This window comes from Onychomys torridus, chromosome 6 (assembly GCF_903995425.1).
Source record: "Onychomys torridus chromosome 6, mOncTor1.1, whole genome shotgun sequence".
Lineage (NCBI taxonomy): Eukaryota > Metazoa > Chordata > Mammalia > Rodentia > Cricetidae > Onychomys > Onychomys torridus.
The window spans coordinates 64,873,046-64,885,838 of NC_050448.1; the positions used below are offsets into that span (position 1 = coordinate 64,873,046).

The following is a 12,793-nucleotide window of genomic DNA, read 5'->3' on the forward strand; positions in this document are numbered from 1 at the left end:
TCCTCCCCTGAAAGCAAGCTATGACCCTATCCTATGTTATGTCAGCCAACTGCTCAAATCCCCTCATGACAAGATCCCCATCTTTCGCCGGGCAGCGCCCAGCACTTGGGAGGCAGAGGCAGGCAGATCTCTGTGAGTTCGAGGCCAGCCTGGTCTCCAGAGCGAGATCCAGAACAGGCACCAAAACTACAGGGAAAAAAAAAAAAAAAGATCCCCATCTTTCTGCAGTTTGAGTCCAATCTTCAAACACCTCAGCCACCTCAGTTCCTGTCCTGGTCAATGTAACTCAACATAGGGCTATTGTTTGGTTTTGAGGTAGGGTCTCATTCTGAAACCCAGGCTAGCCTTGAATCCAAAGCAGTGCAACACCACAACCAAGGACCCATTTGTGGTCAAGGCCTTCTCACCTCCTACCCTTGACTGCCACTGTTGGGCCAGTTTAGCCAAGTATCCCTACCGCTCTTCTCTCTAATCCACACCCGTCTTCTCTCCTGTTAACCAGAGGCGAGGCTATCACCCCTGGGAAGTGCCTGTTTCTTTCCCCCTTTTCTTGACCCCCTCCCCAACCCCTCTTAGAAAGGGCCTCACTATGTAGCCTTAGCTGACCTGGAAATCAGAGATCCACCTGCCTCTGTCCCCACAGCGCTGAGATTAGAGTGTGCCACCAGACCCAGCCTACCTTTTGGATCTTGATAGTCTCACACTCTAGGCCTCACACTCATGGCAGTCCTCCTGCCTCCACCTTCTAAGTGCAGAACTAAGGTATGAACTAAGATACATATCAGCTTTTCTCTTGGTGACTAGGAAATTCCAATCACCAAATAAATGTCATCTTTGGTAGGATTAAAAAGTGGCTTTTCAAAAATATGTCTGGGAGCTGGTGAGTCGCCTCAGCAGATGAGCACTTGCTCTTGCAGAAGACCTGGGATTTGGTTCCCAGCACCCACACATGGTAGATCACAACCATCCTTAACTCCAGTTCCTGGGGATCCTGATGCCACATTCTGACCTCCATGGGCACTAGGCACACATGTGGAGCATATACACATGAATGCATGCACATAAAACACAATTATGCAAAAGAACTTTTAATTTCATGTATACCGGCATTTTGCTCGTATGTATGTATGTCTATGGGTGCTGGGAATAGAACCCAAGTCTTCTGGAAGGCAGCCAGTGCTCTTAACCTCTAAGTCATCTTTCCTGTCTGACAATTATTTTTTCTAAAGCCGGGCGATGGTGGCACACACCTTTAGTCCCAGCACTCATGAGGCAGAGACAGGCTAATCTCTGAGTTTGAGGCCAGCCTGGTCTACAGAGTGAATTTCAGGACAACAAAGACTTAACAGAAAAATCCTGCTTTAAAAAAAAAATCATTTTCTTTCTAGAGTGGGGCATAGTGGATTATGCCTGTAACCCAGCACTTGGGAGACAGGATTAAGCCCTGGTCCCAGCTATATGGTGAGTTCAAGGTCAACCCAATTCTTTTAGTGACCATTATCAAAACACAAACTTCTTCTAAAAGGGCTGCAGACTCTTTGAGAACTGAAGGTAAAAGGCTCATCTCCTGCCGGGCATTGGTGGCACACCCCTTTAACCCCAGCACTCGGGAGGCAGAGGCAGGTGGATCTCTGTGAGTTTGAGACCAGCCTGGTATACAGAGTGAGTTCCAGGACAGCCAGGGCAACACAGAGAAACCATCTCAATTAAAGGGAAAAAAGGTGGGGGTGGGGGCTCATCTCCTGCCTCCCAGCAATGTAGGGCACTTCCTACTCCATCACAGTGCAGACTCCTAAGACAAGACACCAAATGTAGGGTGGTAACAGACAAAGGCTGCTCTTAGAGTACACTGGACACAGAGAGCAACTGGCACAAAGGGGCCTCAGACTTCTCAGCCCCGCTGGGTCAACTATCACCTAAGACATCCATCTGGAGGTAGACCTCAGCCTTGCCTGGCCAGAGCCTCAGTGGACAGTGGAGGATCATTGGAGTTGATGCTCGCTCCCTACTGAGACTGGCTGGATGTGCAGATCTGAACAACTACAATCCCTGTGGGACTTGGGAGCCCTGTCTGGCTCCAACCCGAAGTAGGTCAGATTTCAGATAAGCGGGTAGTTTTCCTGTAAGTGAAACCCTACAATGTACTTAATGAGAAACAGACTCCTCGACTTACCTCAGCACACAGAACCAGAAAGTGAGATGTCTCATCTGCTGGGCCCTAGTCCACACCACACCCTATTCAAACTGTTCCTCAGGCCATAGCCTTGCCTGTCCAGGACAGCCCCATTAGCAGTGGACTGAAGCACCTGTCTGTCCACAGCTCCTCTGCCTGGCACCCACAGGCTCTGGAGTCTCTCTAGTGCTCCATTCCTGCACACCAGCTAACTCTTGGATGCCTGACATCTGACTCGTGGTTTGACGTGCTATCTTTGTGATCATCCCTACTTGAGTCTTGACCTGAAAGGAAGACACTGCATAGTACACTGTTGCTGGTGTGCACATGGTGCCCTGCAGCTCCTAAGTCTGCATTCTCTTCCATATGCCTTCCCCAAAATGGCTAGAGATTTTGAAGTCTCCAGGAGATATATCTAGCCCCCACCTTCTATGCCTAGCTTCCAAATCAGCTCACAATCTGTATTGGTGGTACAGTGGTGAACACAACTCTCTCCAAACCAGTCCATGCCACAAACCTCAGTGCAAATTTGATTCACTTTGGGAACCGAGTGTCACTTCTATGTATCACAGATGCTTTTCTTTTTTAAATGGTAGGGTCTTGACACTGCGGCTCAGGCTGACCTTGAACTTTTCATCCTTCTACCTCCTCCACCTCCTGAACGCTGAGATTACAGGCCTGCAGCGACCCAGTTTACCAAGGCTTTCTTTGTCACAGGGCCCCTTCTAGTCCATCAGGGCCCCTTCTAGTCCATCGAGATCCCTGAGATCAGCATTACCTCCACATTTGGAAGCCCAGGCCTCGGATTACCATCCTGCCCCAGGTAAAACTACCAGCAACTGGGATGGTCATGGCCACAAAGCCCATGTGCAAGCTGGGCAGAGAGGGTAAAAAAGCAAAGCAATGATAAGGCAGCTCAGGGTGCTGGCAGGGGCACTCTGCACAAGCTGATCCAGACACAGTGCGGGCGCATCTGTCACACTCAATGTTTTATTTCAACAGACATCCCTGGTTTAAAAAAAAAAAAAAAAAAAAAGACTGTGGGAGAGTTCGACGTCTCATCACACCGACAGGGAGCAAAACTCCCAACCAAGAACTCAGGGTCTTTGGGGCAGCAGTCTCTCCAGCCCCAGCACAGAAAGGAGCTGGATTTTCTAACTTAAGAAAAATCTATCAAATCTGTTCCTTCTCCCAGAGGTGAGGGCTGGGTCCTCAAGGTAGAGGTCCTGGACTTGGAGCAGCTGGGGTCCTGGAGGTGAAGCTGGGGGCTGGGCCAGCAGAAGATCCCGGGCCATCGGTTCCTGAGCCCTAGAATCCGTATTTGGCTTGGGTCTGCCGGCGACTGAGCTTGTTCTCTGACCAGGTGTTCTTCAGCTCCAGCTCCCGTTCCTTAGCCTGGGACAGGAAAGAAGCAGGTGGGGTCGCAGTGAGCACCTGCTCCACTGACAGGACAGGGTCACACAGCCTCTGTTCCTGCTAGGTCCACCTGTACCACTGTACATCCCAGACCCAGCCTTCTATTCATTTATTATTTTAAATAAAACTGATAGCCGGGGGTGGGGATGGGGTGGTGACATATGCCTTTAATCCCAGCACTCTGGAAGCAGAGGTAGGGGAATCTCTCTCTGTGAGTTTGAGGCCAGCCTGGTCTACAGAGCAAGAGCCAAGACAGGCTCCAAAGCTACACATAGAAACTCTTGTCTTGAAAAGCCAAACCAAACCAACCAACCAAACAAACAAACCAAAAACAGATAAAGTTGCTATTGAAAAAGCCTGCTTGGGGGAGGGGGGCCTAACAAGATGGCTCAGTGGGTAGAGTGCCTGCCACCAAGCTTGATGACTGAGTTCAATCCCTGGGACCTGCATAGTGGCTAGAGAAAAACAGGGACATTTGTCTTGACCTCCTATAACTTACATTTTGAGTACACACACACACACACACACACACACACACACACACACACACACACAGATGAAGCTCAGTTGGTAGAGTTCTTGCATCAAGCACGGGGTGCTATCCCCTTCACCTTACAAACCAGGCAGAGAACCACATGCCCGTAAATCTTGGCACTCAGAAGCTAAACTCAAGAGAATCAGAAGTTGAAAGTCATCCTGGGCTATAGCCTGGGATGCTTGAAACTTGTCTCAAACAACCAAAAGATTCCTATAACAAACCATGTCACTTCCCTCTGACATAACATGGTTTCTCTAATCACCTGTACCAGAGACAGAGGGAATGATACCAAGGACGCAGCCTCCCCCTAGTGGCCACACGGAGGACAAAAGGGAGCCTATCAAAGGGAGTCTGATACTGGGCCGCCTTTGACTAGCCCCACTTCTCATCCCCAGGTTTAATTGGATCCTGTGAGTGGGGCCCGGAGCATCCTCACCTGATGAATCAGATATGTGATCTGGTGTTTCCTCCGCTGCTGGCCAGTTGGCTGCTCACCTTTCTTCTACAAGAGAAAAAAACAAAAACAACAACAAAAAACAGTCCAAGCCAAGCAGTGGTGGTGCACGCCTTTAATCCCAGCACTTGGGAGGCAGAGGCAGGCGGATCTCTGTGAGTTCGAGGCCAGCCTGGTCTACAGAGGGAGATCCAGGAAAAGGCGCAAATCTACACAGGGAAACCTGTCTCGAAAAACCAAAACCAAACAAAAACAAAAAAACAAAAAACAAACAAACAAAAAAACAGTCCTTAGTCCACAGATGGAAAGACATAAATTTCTCATGTGCCAGGACAGTGTAAGGCTGGTGAACTGAAACACTAAACATATAGCCTAAATCTTTGGGGAGAAAAGTCAACTTGGAGCTACTTTTGCGTCTACATACTTTACAACGCAGACATTTTATCAGTACCATTATGAAAAACAAATCTGACTGGCTACACTTTGAGGTCAGACTGGGATGCCTTTATCTCCCTGATAGCCCACTCTATCTCTAGCCCAGGCCCTAGGCTCTGCCTGTGCACACCGGCCTGTACTAAGTCTAGGACAGCTTTCATGTCCTAGGTATGTGACCTGCTGACCCCTCCAGACCTCCTTACTACCCCTCATCCATCTGCCCCTTAACCCACTTCATTTCTGTGCTCTTCTCCCCAGTCTGACCAGATGTCTAGTCTGACTCCTACCTACCACTTACCAAGCCCTCCATCCATCACCTTTGGCTGAAACTCTGCTGTCCTGTCCTGGGACATGTCAGCCACCTCCCTGGAATTACAAAGTTCACATCTCGCTCTTCCTCAACCCATCTTCCAGCCTCCACCAGTAACTACATCTAACTCCAGACCACACTTCGATGCAAACGATTTACTGTCAAAATCTATACTGGTCTGAGCTTTCACGGTGTGGTTTTTCTGTCCTCTGCCAGAGCTGTCTCTAGCTAGAAGCTTCCTCGCCAGCCCCACCCAACTCTCAACGACTCCTCCCCAGAGTCTCCTCAGCACTTATGTAATCAATTTGCACTGTAATCATTTACACTCAAGTGTCCTTAAATCTCTTCCCAACCATGCGCCAACTTCTTGGGGATAGGGACTGTATCTTTTCTTCTCTTTTGAAAAGCAAGCTCAACAAAATGAAATGGGACAAAACCTGGAGCTGGGAAAAGACCAGATGCTAATTGCTGGTTGCTACTGAATGTCATTAAATGCTACAATTAAAGATGATATACATAAAACATTCTCTCCATTCCACAGTGAGCATCAGACCAGCAGCCACTTGTGTGACGGTGCCTCCCAAGCCCAACTCAGCAGAGCCCTTTCTCCTAAGTGGTTTTTCCAGTAAACAGTGATAGATCTAAGCTGCTCTAACCACAATCCTTTGCTCTATCCTGTATGACCGCCAACATTCAGTTAAAATAAATGATGGAGGCCTGGATGGCCATCTGTGACCATAGAACAAAGAAAAATCAAAGGGGGAGGGGGTAAAAATCCTTGACCTTGGTGTTGCTGGCACGAAGCTCATATTCAGCCACGCCCACTCATGGCCAGCTCCTAAGTGTCCACACTCGCTGTGCCTAGTTGCTAAATGAAGACACATTCACCACACTAACTAAAGAAAATAAGCACAGGGAGGCCAGTGGGGTGGGAAACAGGAAGAAGAGCCTTCAGAGACAGCAGCTGGCCACAATGAGCTATGGAGACAGTGGCAAGAGAAGAGCAGTATGCCTGGCACCCAGGGCCTAGAACCCTCTGAAGATCTGCTATGCCCGCTCCCCAAAGGCAGAGCCAGCTCCCACAGTAAGAGCTGGAGACTGATGTGATTACAGGGAGAGCAGCTGTAGATTCTGACCAGTGAGGAGAACCACACACACCAGAGACCTTCACGGAAACTGTGAAAATTATATCAAGTCCCGAAAGGCAGTTTCCCATGAAGCTTTTATACTCCACCCCCTTGGGCTACAGTATCTGCTAAGGTGTGTCAAGTAACAAAAGGTGAGGGGGAGCAGGACAAGCCCACCTTATGGCCGTCCACGCAGCCACCCAGACGGTCCTTCACACTTACTTTGCTGAAGGACTTCATGGTTTTCTCTTCTGTCAATGACTTGGTCATCCACTGCTGAGCCCCACTGAGTTGGTCATCCCCTTTGATCTCCACAAAGTTGATTTCCTCTCTTCCTCGATTCCTCTTGCCCTGAAGCCGCTTAAACTGAAAGTAAATAAGTAAACAAAACAGAACTGCAGAGGTCTGGAATGTGGGTGAGGACAGCAGAAGACACTGCTAAGGATCCAGAGTCTCCAGAGCATCGGTTCTCAATTTGTGGGTCCAGACCCCTTTGGAGTCAAATATCACATGTCCTGATTTCAGATAGTCACATTATAATTCATAACAGCAGCAAAATACACTTATGAAGTAGCAACAAAGTAACTTTATAGTTGAGGATCACCACAACATCAGAGACTATATATAGTACAGTAAAGGCCGCAACATCAGGAGGTTGGGAATCATGCTCTAGAGCTGGGCCTAGCAGACACACTGCCTGTTTCTCTCTGTGAATACTTCCTTTCCACCCTGCCATCTACTAAACTTCTATGGTGCCAGGGGACATGGGCTTCTCAGGAGGGCTCTTGTAGTCAGAGCCAGGGCAGCCAAGAGTATTTGTAGAGATCCAGGAATACAAACCAGATCACTATACCTTCCTGAAAGGTCTACCACAGCTTTTTTCCTTTCTGTTTTGGACCAACCATGATGGCCTCAAACTCAAAACCCTTTTGCCTCAGCCTACCAAGGACTAGGATTACAATTTTTTTTAAATGAATGTCTTTTTTTTATTTTTTTAAAAATGTATTTATTATTATTATGTATGCAGTATGCATGCCTGCGTGCCAGAAGAGGGCACCAGATCCCATTACAGATGGTTGTGAGCCACCATGTGGTTGCTGGGAATTGAACTCAGGACCTCTGGAAGAGCAGCCAGTACTCTTAACCTCTGAGCCATCTCTCTAACCCCTAGGATTACAATTTTTAAATTAAGAATTGAGGGTAGGCCAGGTTGTGGTGGCACACCCCTTTTATCCCAGAACTTGGGAGGCAGAGGCAGGTGGATCTCCATGAGAGTTCAAGCCCAGCCTGGTCTGCAGAGCTAGTTCCATGACAGCCAGGAACCTGTCTCAAAAACAAAAACAAAAACAAACAAACAGACAAACAAAAAGAATTGAGAATAAGAGGCTAGAGACATGGCTCAGCATTTAAGAACATTGACTGCTCTTGCAGAGGATCTGGGGTTAATTACTAGCATGCACAGGGTGGCTCACAACTGTCTCTAACTTCAGTTCCAGATGACTGAAGCCCTCTTCTGGCCTCTATGCGCAATGCATCTGTATGTACTCGGTACACAGACATACGTGCAGGCAAAACACTCAAACACAAAATATAAGTAAAATCAAGCATGCGCGCGCGTGCGTGCGTGCGTGCGTGCGTGTGTGTGTGTGTGTGTGTGTGTGTGTGTGTGTGTGTGTTTTCAAGGAACTGAGGGTAAACTGAGTGTGATGACAGACATCTGTAGTCCCAACTACTTGGGAGGCAGAGGCAGGGGTTATTTTTGTCTGTTTTTATTTTGTTGTTGCTTGACATTCAAACCAAGGCATGCGTGTGAAGTCAGAGGACAACTTGTGGGCAAAACTCAAGCCATGCGGCGTGGCAGCAGGCCCCTGTACCCACTAAAGCTGTCCATCTCATCAGCCCTGAATCCAGGAGTTTAAAGCAAGACCCTGAATCAAAACTAATACTCTGCAAGATTTCTCCTGTGAAGATCAATTCTCCTTCAGGACCGGGGAGTGCTTCACTAGAGTAGGAACACAGTGTGCACTAAGCCCTGTTCCATCTCCCAGCACTACATAAACTGGCACACGTGTGCAAGCAAAGCCCAGCATTCTGGAGGTGGATGGGAGAATCAAGGTGATCCTTGGCTACACAGAAGTCCAAGGTCAGCCTGGCTGCATGAGATGCTGTCTCTAAGCTAAACAAAAACACACAAGCCAGCAGTTCTCTTCCCACACTTCCCTTTTCACTGAATTGGTGTCATCCATCATCAGATTCCACCCCAAGAATCCACAGACAAAGAGAATGTGGGATGGAGAGCAATGGAACCGCAAAAGGCCAAAGAACTCTCTTTACTATTCCTGTTCTTTCGTCCTCGGGAAGAAGAAAGGGAAGGAGGGAAAGATTAACAAAGATTACTGAGGGGAGGGGAGGGAAGGGAAGAGAAGAGGAGGGGAGCAGAGGGGCAGTGCAGGGCAGGACAACAACCACATGGACACATAGTCCATACCTATAATACCAACAAGGCAGGAGGATTGCCATGACTTTGAGACCAGAACCCCAATGTGTGGGGGGAGGGTACAGGGAGGGAGGGAAAGAGGAAGAAAGAGAGGGAAGGAGGGAAAACCCAGACCACCTGCAACAGAAGTAAATCCCAGCAAGCCTCAAGACCTGCTCTGACCACTGGGGAACGCAATGCTCACGTTAAATACAAGAAACTGAGCCTGGCTACTGAGTGCAAGTTTGCTGCTTCCAAAGATGAGAAACTGAGGGACTCAACCACTGAACTTGCCTAGAAGGCAATACTCAAGGGAGTGAATACACAGATGACCAATCAGAACAAAGGTTAGCAAAGGACACACACCTTTCTGGGGAAAGTGAACATCAGTAATTTTACTAAGAACCTCCACCTCTTGTAATAAACTGAATCTCCCCTGCAATGGGACAGATCTCCATCTTGGGCTGAAGGACACACACAGGACAGGCTTCATTTTGTCTGTCAGTCAAGTTGAACCCAGGGTTACTGATCACAGCTGCCAGGTGTCTTGAAATCCATTCTCCCCTTCTTTGGTGTAAATGAACCAATAATTCGGCCAGATTATCACTCAACTAAAACTTTATTTCATAGGCCCCATTGGAACTAGATCTAGCCATGAGAACAGATCCTTACCTAGTCATAAGTCCTAAGGGCAAGTACCCTAAGGAGTTTCAAAAGTCCTCCAAAGAAAAAAGAGCTGTTCTTCCTTTCTTTCTCCAGCCTGCTGACTGCCATGAAGATGTGATGGCAGGCATTCCGGCTGCTACTGTGAGAATCAAAGCCCCAGTCTAGAGACAGCAGCACAGTTCAGAAAAAAAAACAGATCTCTAACCACTTTCTTTATGGAGCTGAGACTCCAGCCCTGGCCTGCCTACCCCAAACCTTCTTTCATAAGGAAAAACCTAATTGTCATTATACAAACTATTGTTGTTTTTTCAGTTTTTTTTCGTTCTCTATTTTGAGACAGGGTTTCATGTGTATTCCTGGCTGTCCTGGAACTAGCTCTGCAGATCAGGCTGGCCTTGAACTCATGGAGATCTGCCTACCTCTGCCTCCCAAGTGCTGGGATTAAAGGTGAGCAGCACCACTACCCAGCCTCAAACTACTGTTACTTAATTTCTCACTCACATGTTGCCAAACATAATCATAATTGATAAAGCTAAAAATAAATTTCCTGGGGCAGCAAGCTGGCCCAACCTGTGTTCAATCCCTGGTAGAAGGAGAAAATCAGCTCCTGCGTGTTATCCTCTGACAGCTGTGACATGCATGTGTGTGCTGGATAGTTTATGTCAACCTAAGACAAGCTAGAGCCATTTTGGAAACAGAACCTCAATTGAGACAATAACCCCAGCAGACTGGTCTGTGGGCAAGCCTGGAGTAAACTTTCTTGATGACTGATGTGAAAGGGCCCAGCTTACTGTGGGCTGGTGGTTCTGGGTGCTATAAGAAGACAGGCTAAGCAAGCCATAAGGAACAAGCCAGTAAGCAGTGTTTTTCTATGGCCACTGTATCAGTTCCAGTCTTCAGGCTCCTGCCTTGAGTTCCTGCCCTATCTTCCCTAGACGACAGACTACAATCTGGAAAGATGAAATAAACCCTTTCCTTCCCAAGTCTTTCCTTTTGTCATGGTGTTCTATCATAACATCAGAAACACTAAGACAACAAAAATTTAGAAGCAATAAAATTCTTTTTAATTAAAAATAAACTCTCGCCGGGCGCTGGTGGTGCACGCCTTTAATCCCAGCACTCGGGAGGCAGAGGTAAGTGGATCTCTGTGAGTTCAAGGCCCGCCTGGTCTACAGAGAGATCCAGGAAAGGTGCAGTGCTACAGAGAAACCCTGTCTCCGAAAAACAAACAAACAAACAAACAAAACCTCTCACTGGTCATGGTGACCAACAGGAGGCAGAGGCAGGTGATCTCTGTGAGTTCAAGGCCAGCCTGGTCTACAGAGCTAGTTTTTTATTTGTTTGAAGATTTATTTGTTTGTTTGTTTGTTTATTTAATGTACATGAGTGCTCTATCTGCATGTACAACTTTATGCCAGAAAAGGGCCTCAGATCCCACAACAAAGGGTTGTGAGCCACCACGTGGTTGCTGGGAATTCAACTCAGAACCTCTCCAAGAACAGCCAGTGCTCTTAACAGCTCAGCCATCTCTCCAGCCCCAGAATTAGGTCTAGGACAACCAAGGCTACACAGAGAAACCCTGTCTCAAAACAAACAAACGAACATACATTCATAAAATAGTAACAATAAACTCCTATAATCTCAGCTGTCAGAAGACTGAGGAGAAGCCTGCAAGTTCAAAATGAGGCTGGCTACATAGTAACACCCTGTCTCAAAAAAATAACTAAGTAATGGTCATTTGTGGGGCTGGAGAGATGTCTCTGCTAAAAGAGAGTACTGCCCTTGAGAGGACCTGAATTTAGCTCCCAGCACCCACATCAGCTCACAACTGCCTATACTCATTCCAGGGGGCGCTGACTCCTCTGGTCTCTGTAGCTACCTGCACTTATATACATGTACCCTGACACAGATTCACAAACAAACATACACACACACACACACACACACACACACACACACACACACAGACACACACATATACATATAACTGAAAACAAAATAAATCTTAAGTTAAAAAAAGCCACTTGTGGGCTCAGTAATCCACTGTTGTCTAGCAAACACAAGGCCTTGTGTTTGATCCCTAGCACAAAAAATAGAAGTCATTTTGGCTGCGTCTCCCATAGGCTCAGTTTTTGAACACGGTCCCTAGTTGGTAATATTCATTGTGGAGATGGTCCAGGCTTGATGGAACACTGGTGGCGGGTTGAGAGTTTATAGCCTTGCCTGACTTCCAATTAGCTTTCTCTGTTCTCTGCTTTCTTGTGTGTGAATGAATGGAGATGTGAGCTCTCAGCGTCCTGCCTGTTGCTCCTGCCTTGTCTGCTGCTTGACCCCATGCCCTTCCAGCATGATAGTCCCCCATCTCTCTGTAACTGTAAGCCTTTCAAATAACCTTCTATAGGTTGCTTTTAGTTGTGCTATTTTCTCATAGCAACAGAAAAGTAACTGATACATTGTTAACTCACTGCTTCATCATCAATGAAGGAGGCATCTGGGGCAATTTCCTGGGGAGGGACCAGAGCCGGGTCCGGTGCAGGATAGTAGCCACCACTGTAATAATCCTAGAGTCAAAACAGAAAACATACAACTGAAGGCACAATGGAGACAAAACAAAGCAAACTACATGGCAAATGCAGGAGAGATGCCCACATCGAAGTCTTCCGATGAACAAGCAGAGGTCCACCAGGCCCTGCAGCTCCTTCATCTGCACCATCCAGGCAGAGGGGCACTTGTTTAGGAAGGGTGACAAAGAATGCACATTCTCTCCTGCTGTGCCCTGTTCCCTTAGCTCCTTCCCAAGATAACCCACACCTCGCCTCTCCAGTGCCTTAGCCAGGCCTGACCTGTTCCTGAGATCCAACAAGCTCTGCCATTCCATCCCCCTCCTGCCCCCACTGGACAGTTTCACTGACTGGCTATCTGGTGTCATCCTACAGTCAGAAAAGGCACAAACATGTACCATGAGCTACTTGTTGCTGGACATGGTGGCACACACCTTTAATCCCAGCACTCAGGAGGCAGAGGCAGGCGGATCTCTGTGAGTTCAAGGCCAGCATGGTCTATGTAGTAAGTTCCAGGACAGCCAGAATGACACAGGGAGACCCTGTTTCAAAACTAAAACCTATTTGTAAGAGTGTGCACTTGATGACATGGATGCAGAGTCTAGAGGAACACAAGGTGAAGGCAAGGGCAAGCCTG

At 47.6% G+C, this 12,793-nt stretch overlaps 1 protein-coding gene across 1 annotated transcript in view; it reads right to left on the reverse strand.

The window, feature by feature from the left end:
- Positions 1–3,142: 3,142 nt before the first annotated feature.
- Prcc (proline rich mitotic checkpoint control factor) overlaps positions 3,143–12,793 on the reverse strand; it is a 29,658-nt gene continuing 20,007 nt past the window's right edge. The window contains exons 4-7 of the mRNA XM_036190993.1: positions 12,061–12,156; positions 6,676–6,819; positions 4,564–4,629; positions 3,143–3,568 (exon numbers count right to left, since the gene is read on the reverse strand). Coding sequence (XP_036046886.1) covers positions 3,482–3,568; positions 4,564–4,629; positions 6,676–6,819; positions 12,061–12,156 — 393 coding nt within the window. The 3' untranslated portion in view covers positions 3,143–3,481. The remainder of the gene's footprint in view (positions 3,569–4,563; positions 4,630–6,675; positions 6,820–12,060; positions 12,157–12,793) is intronic.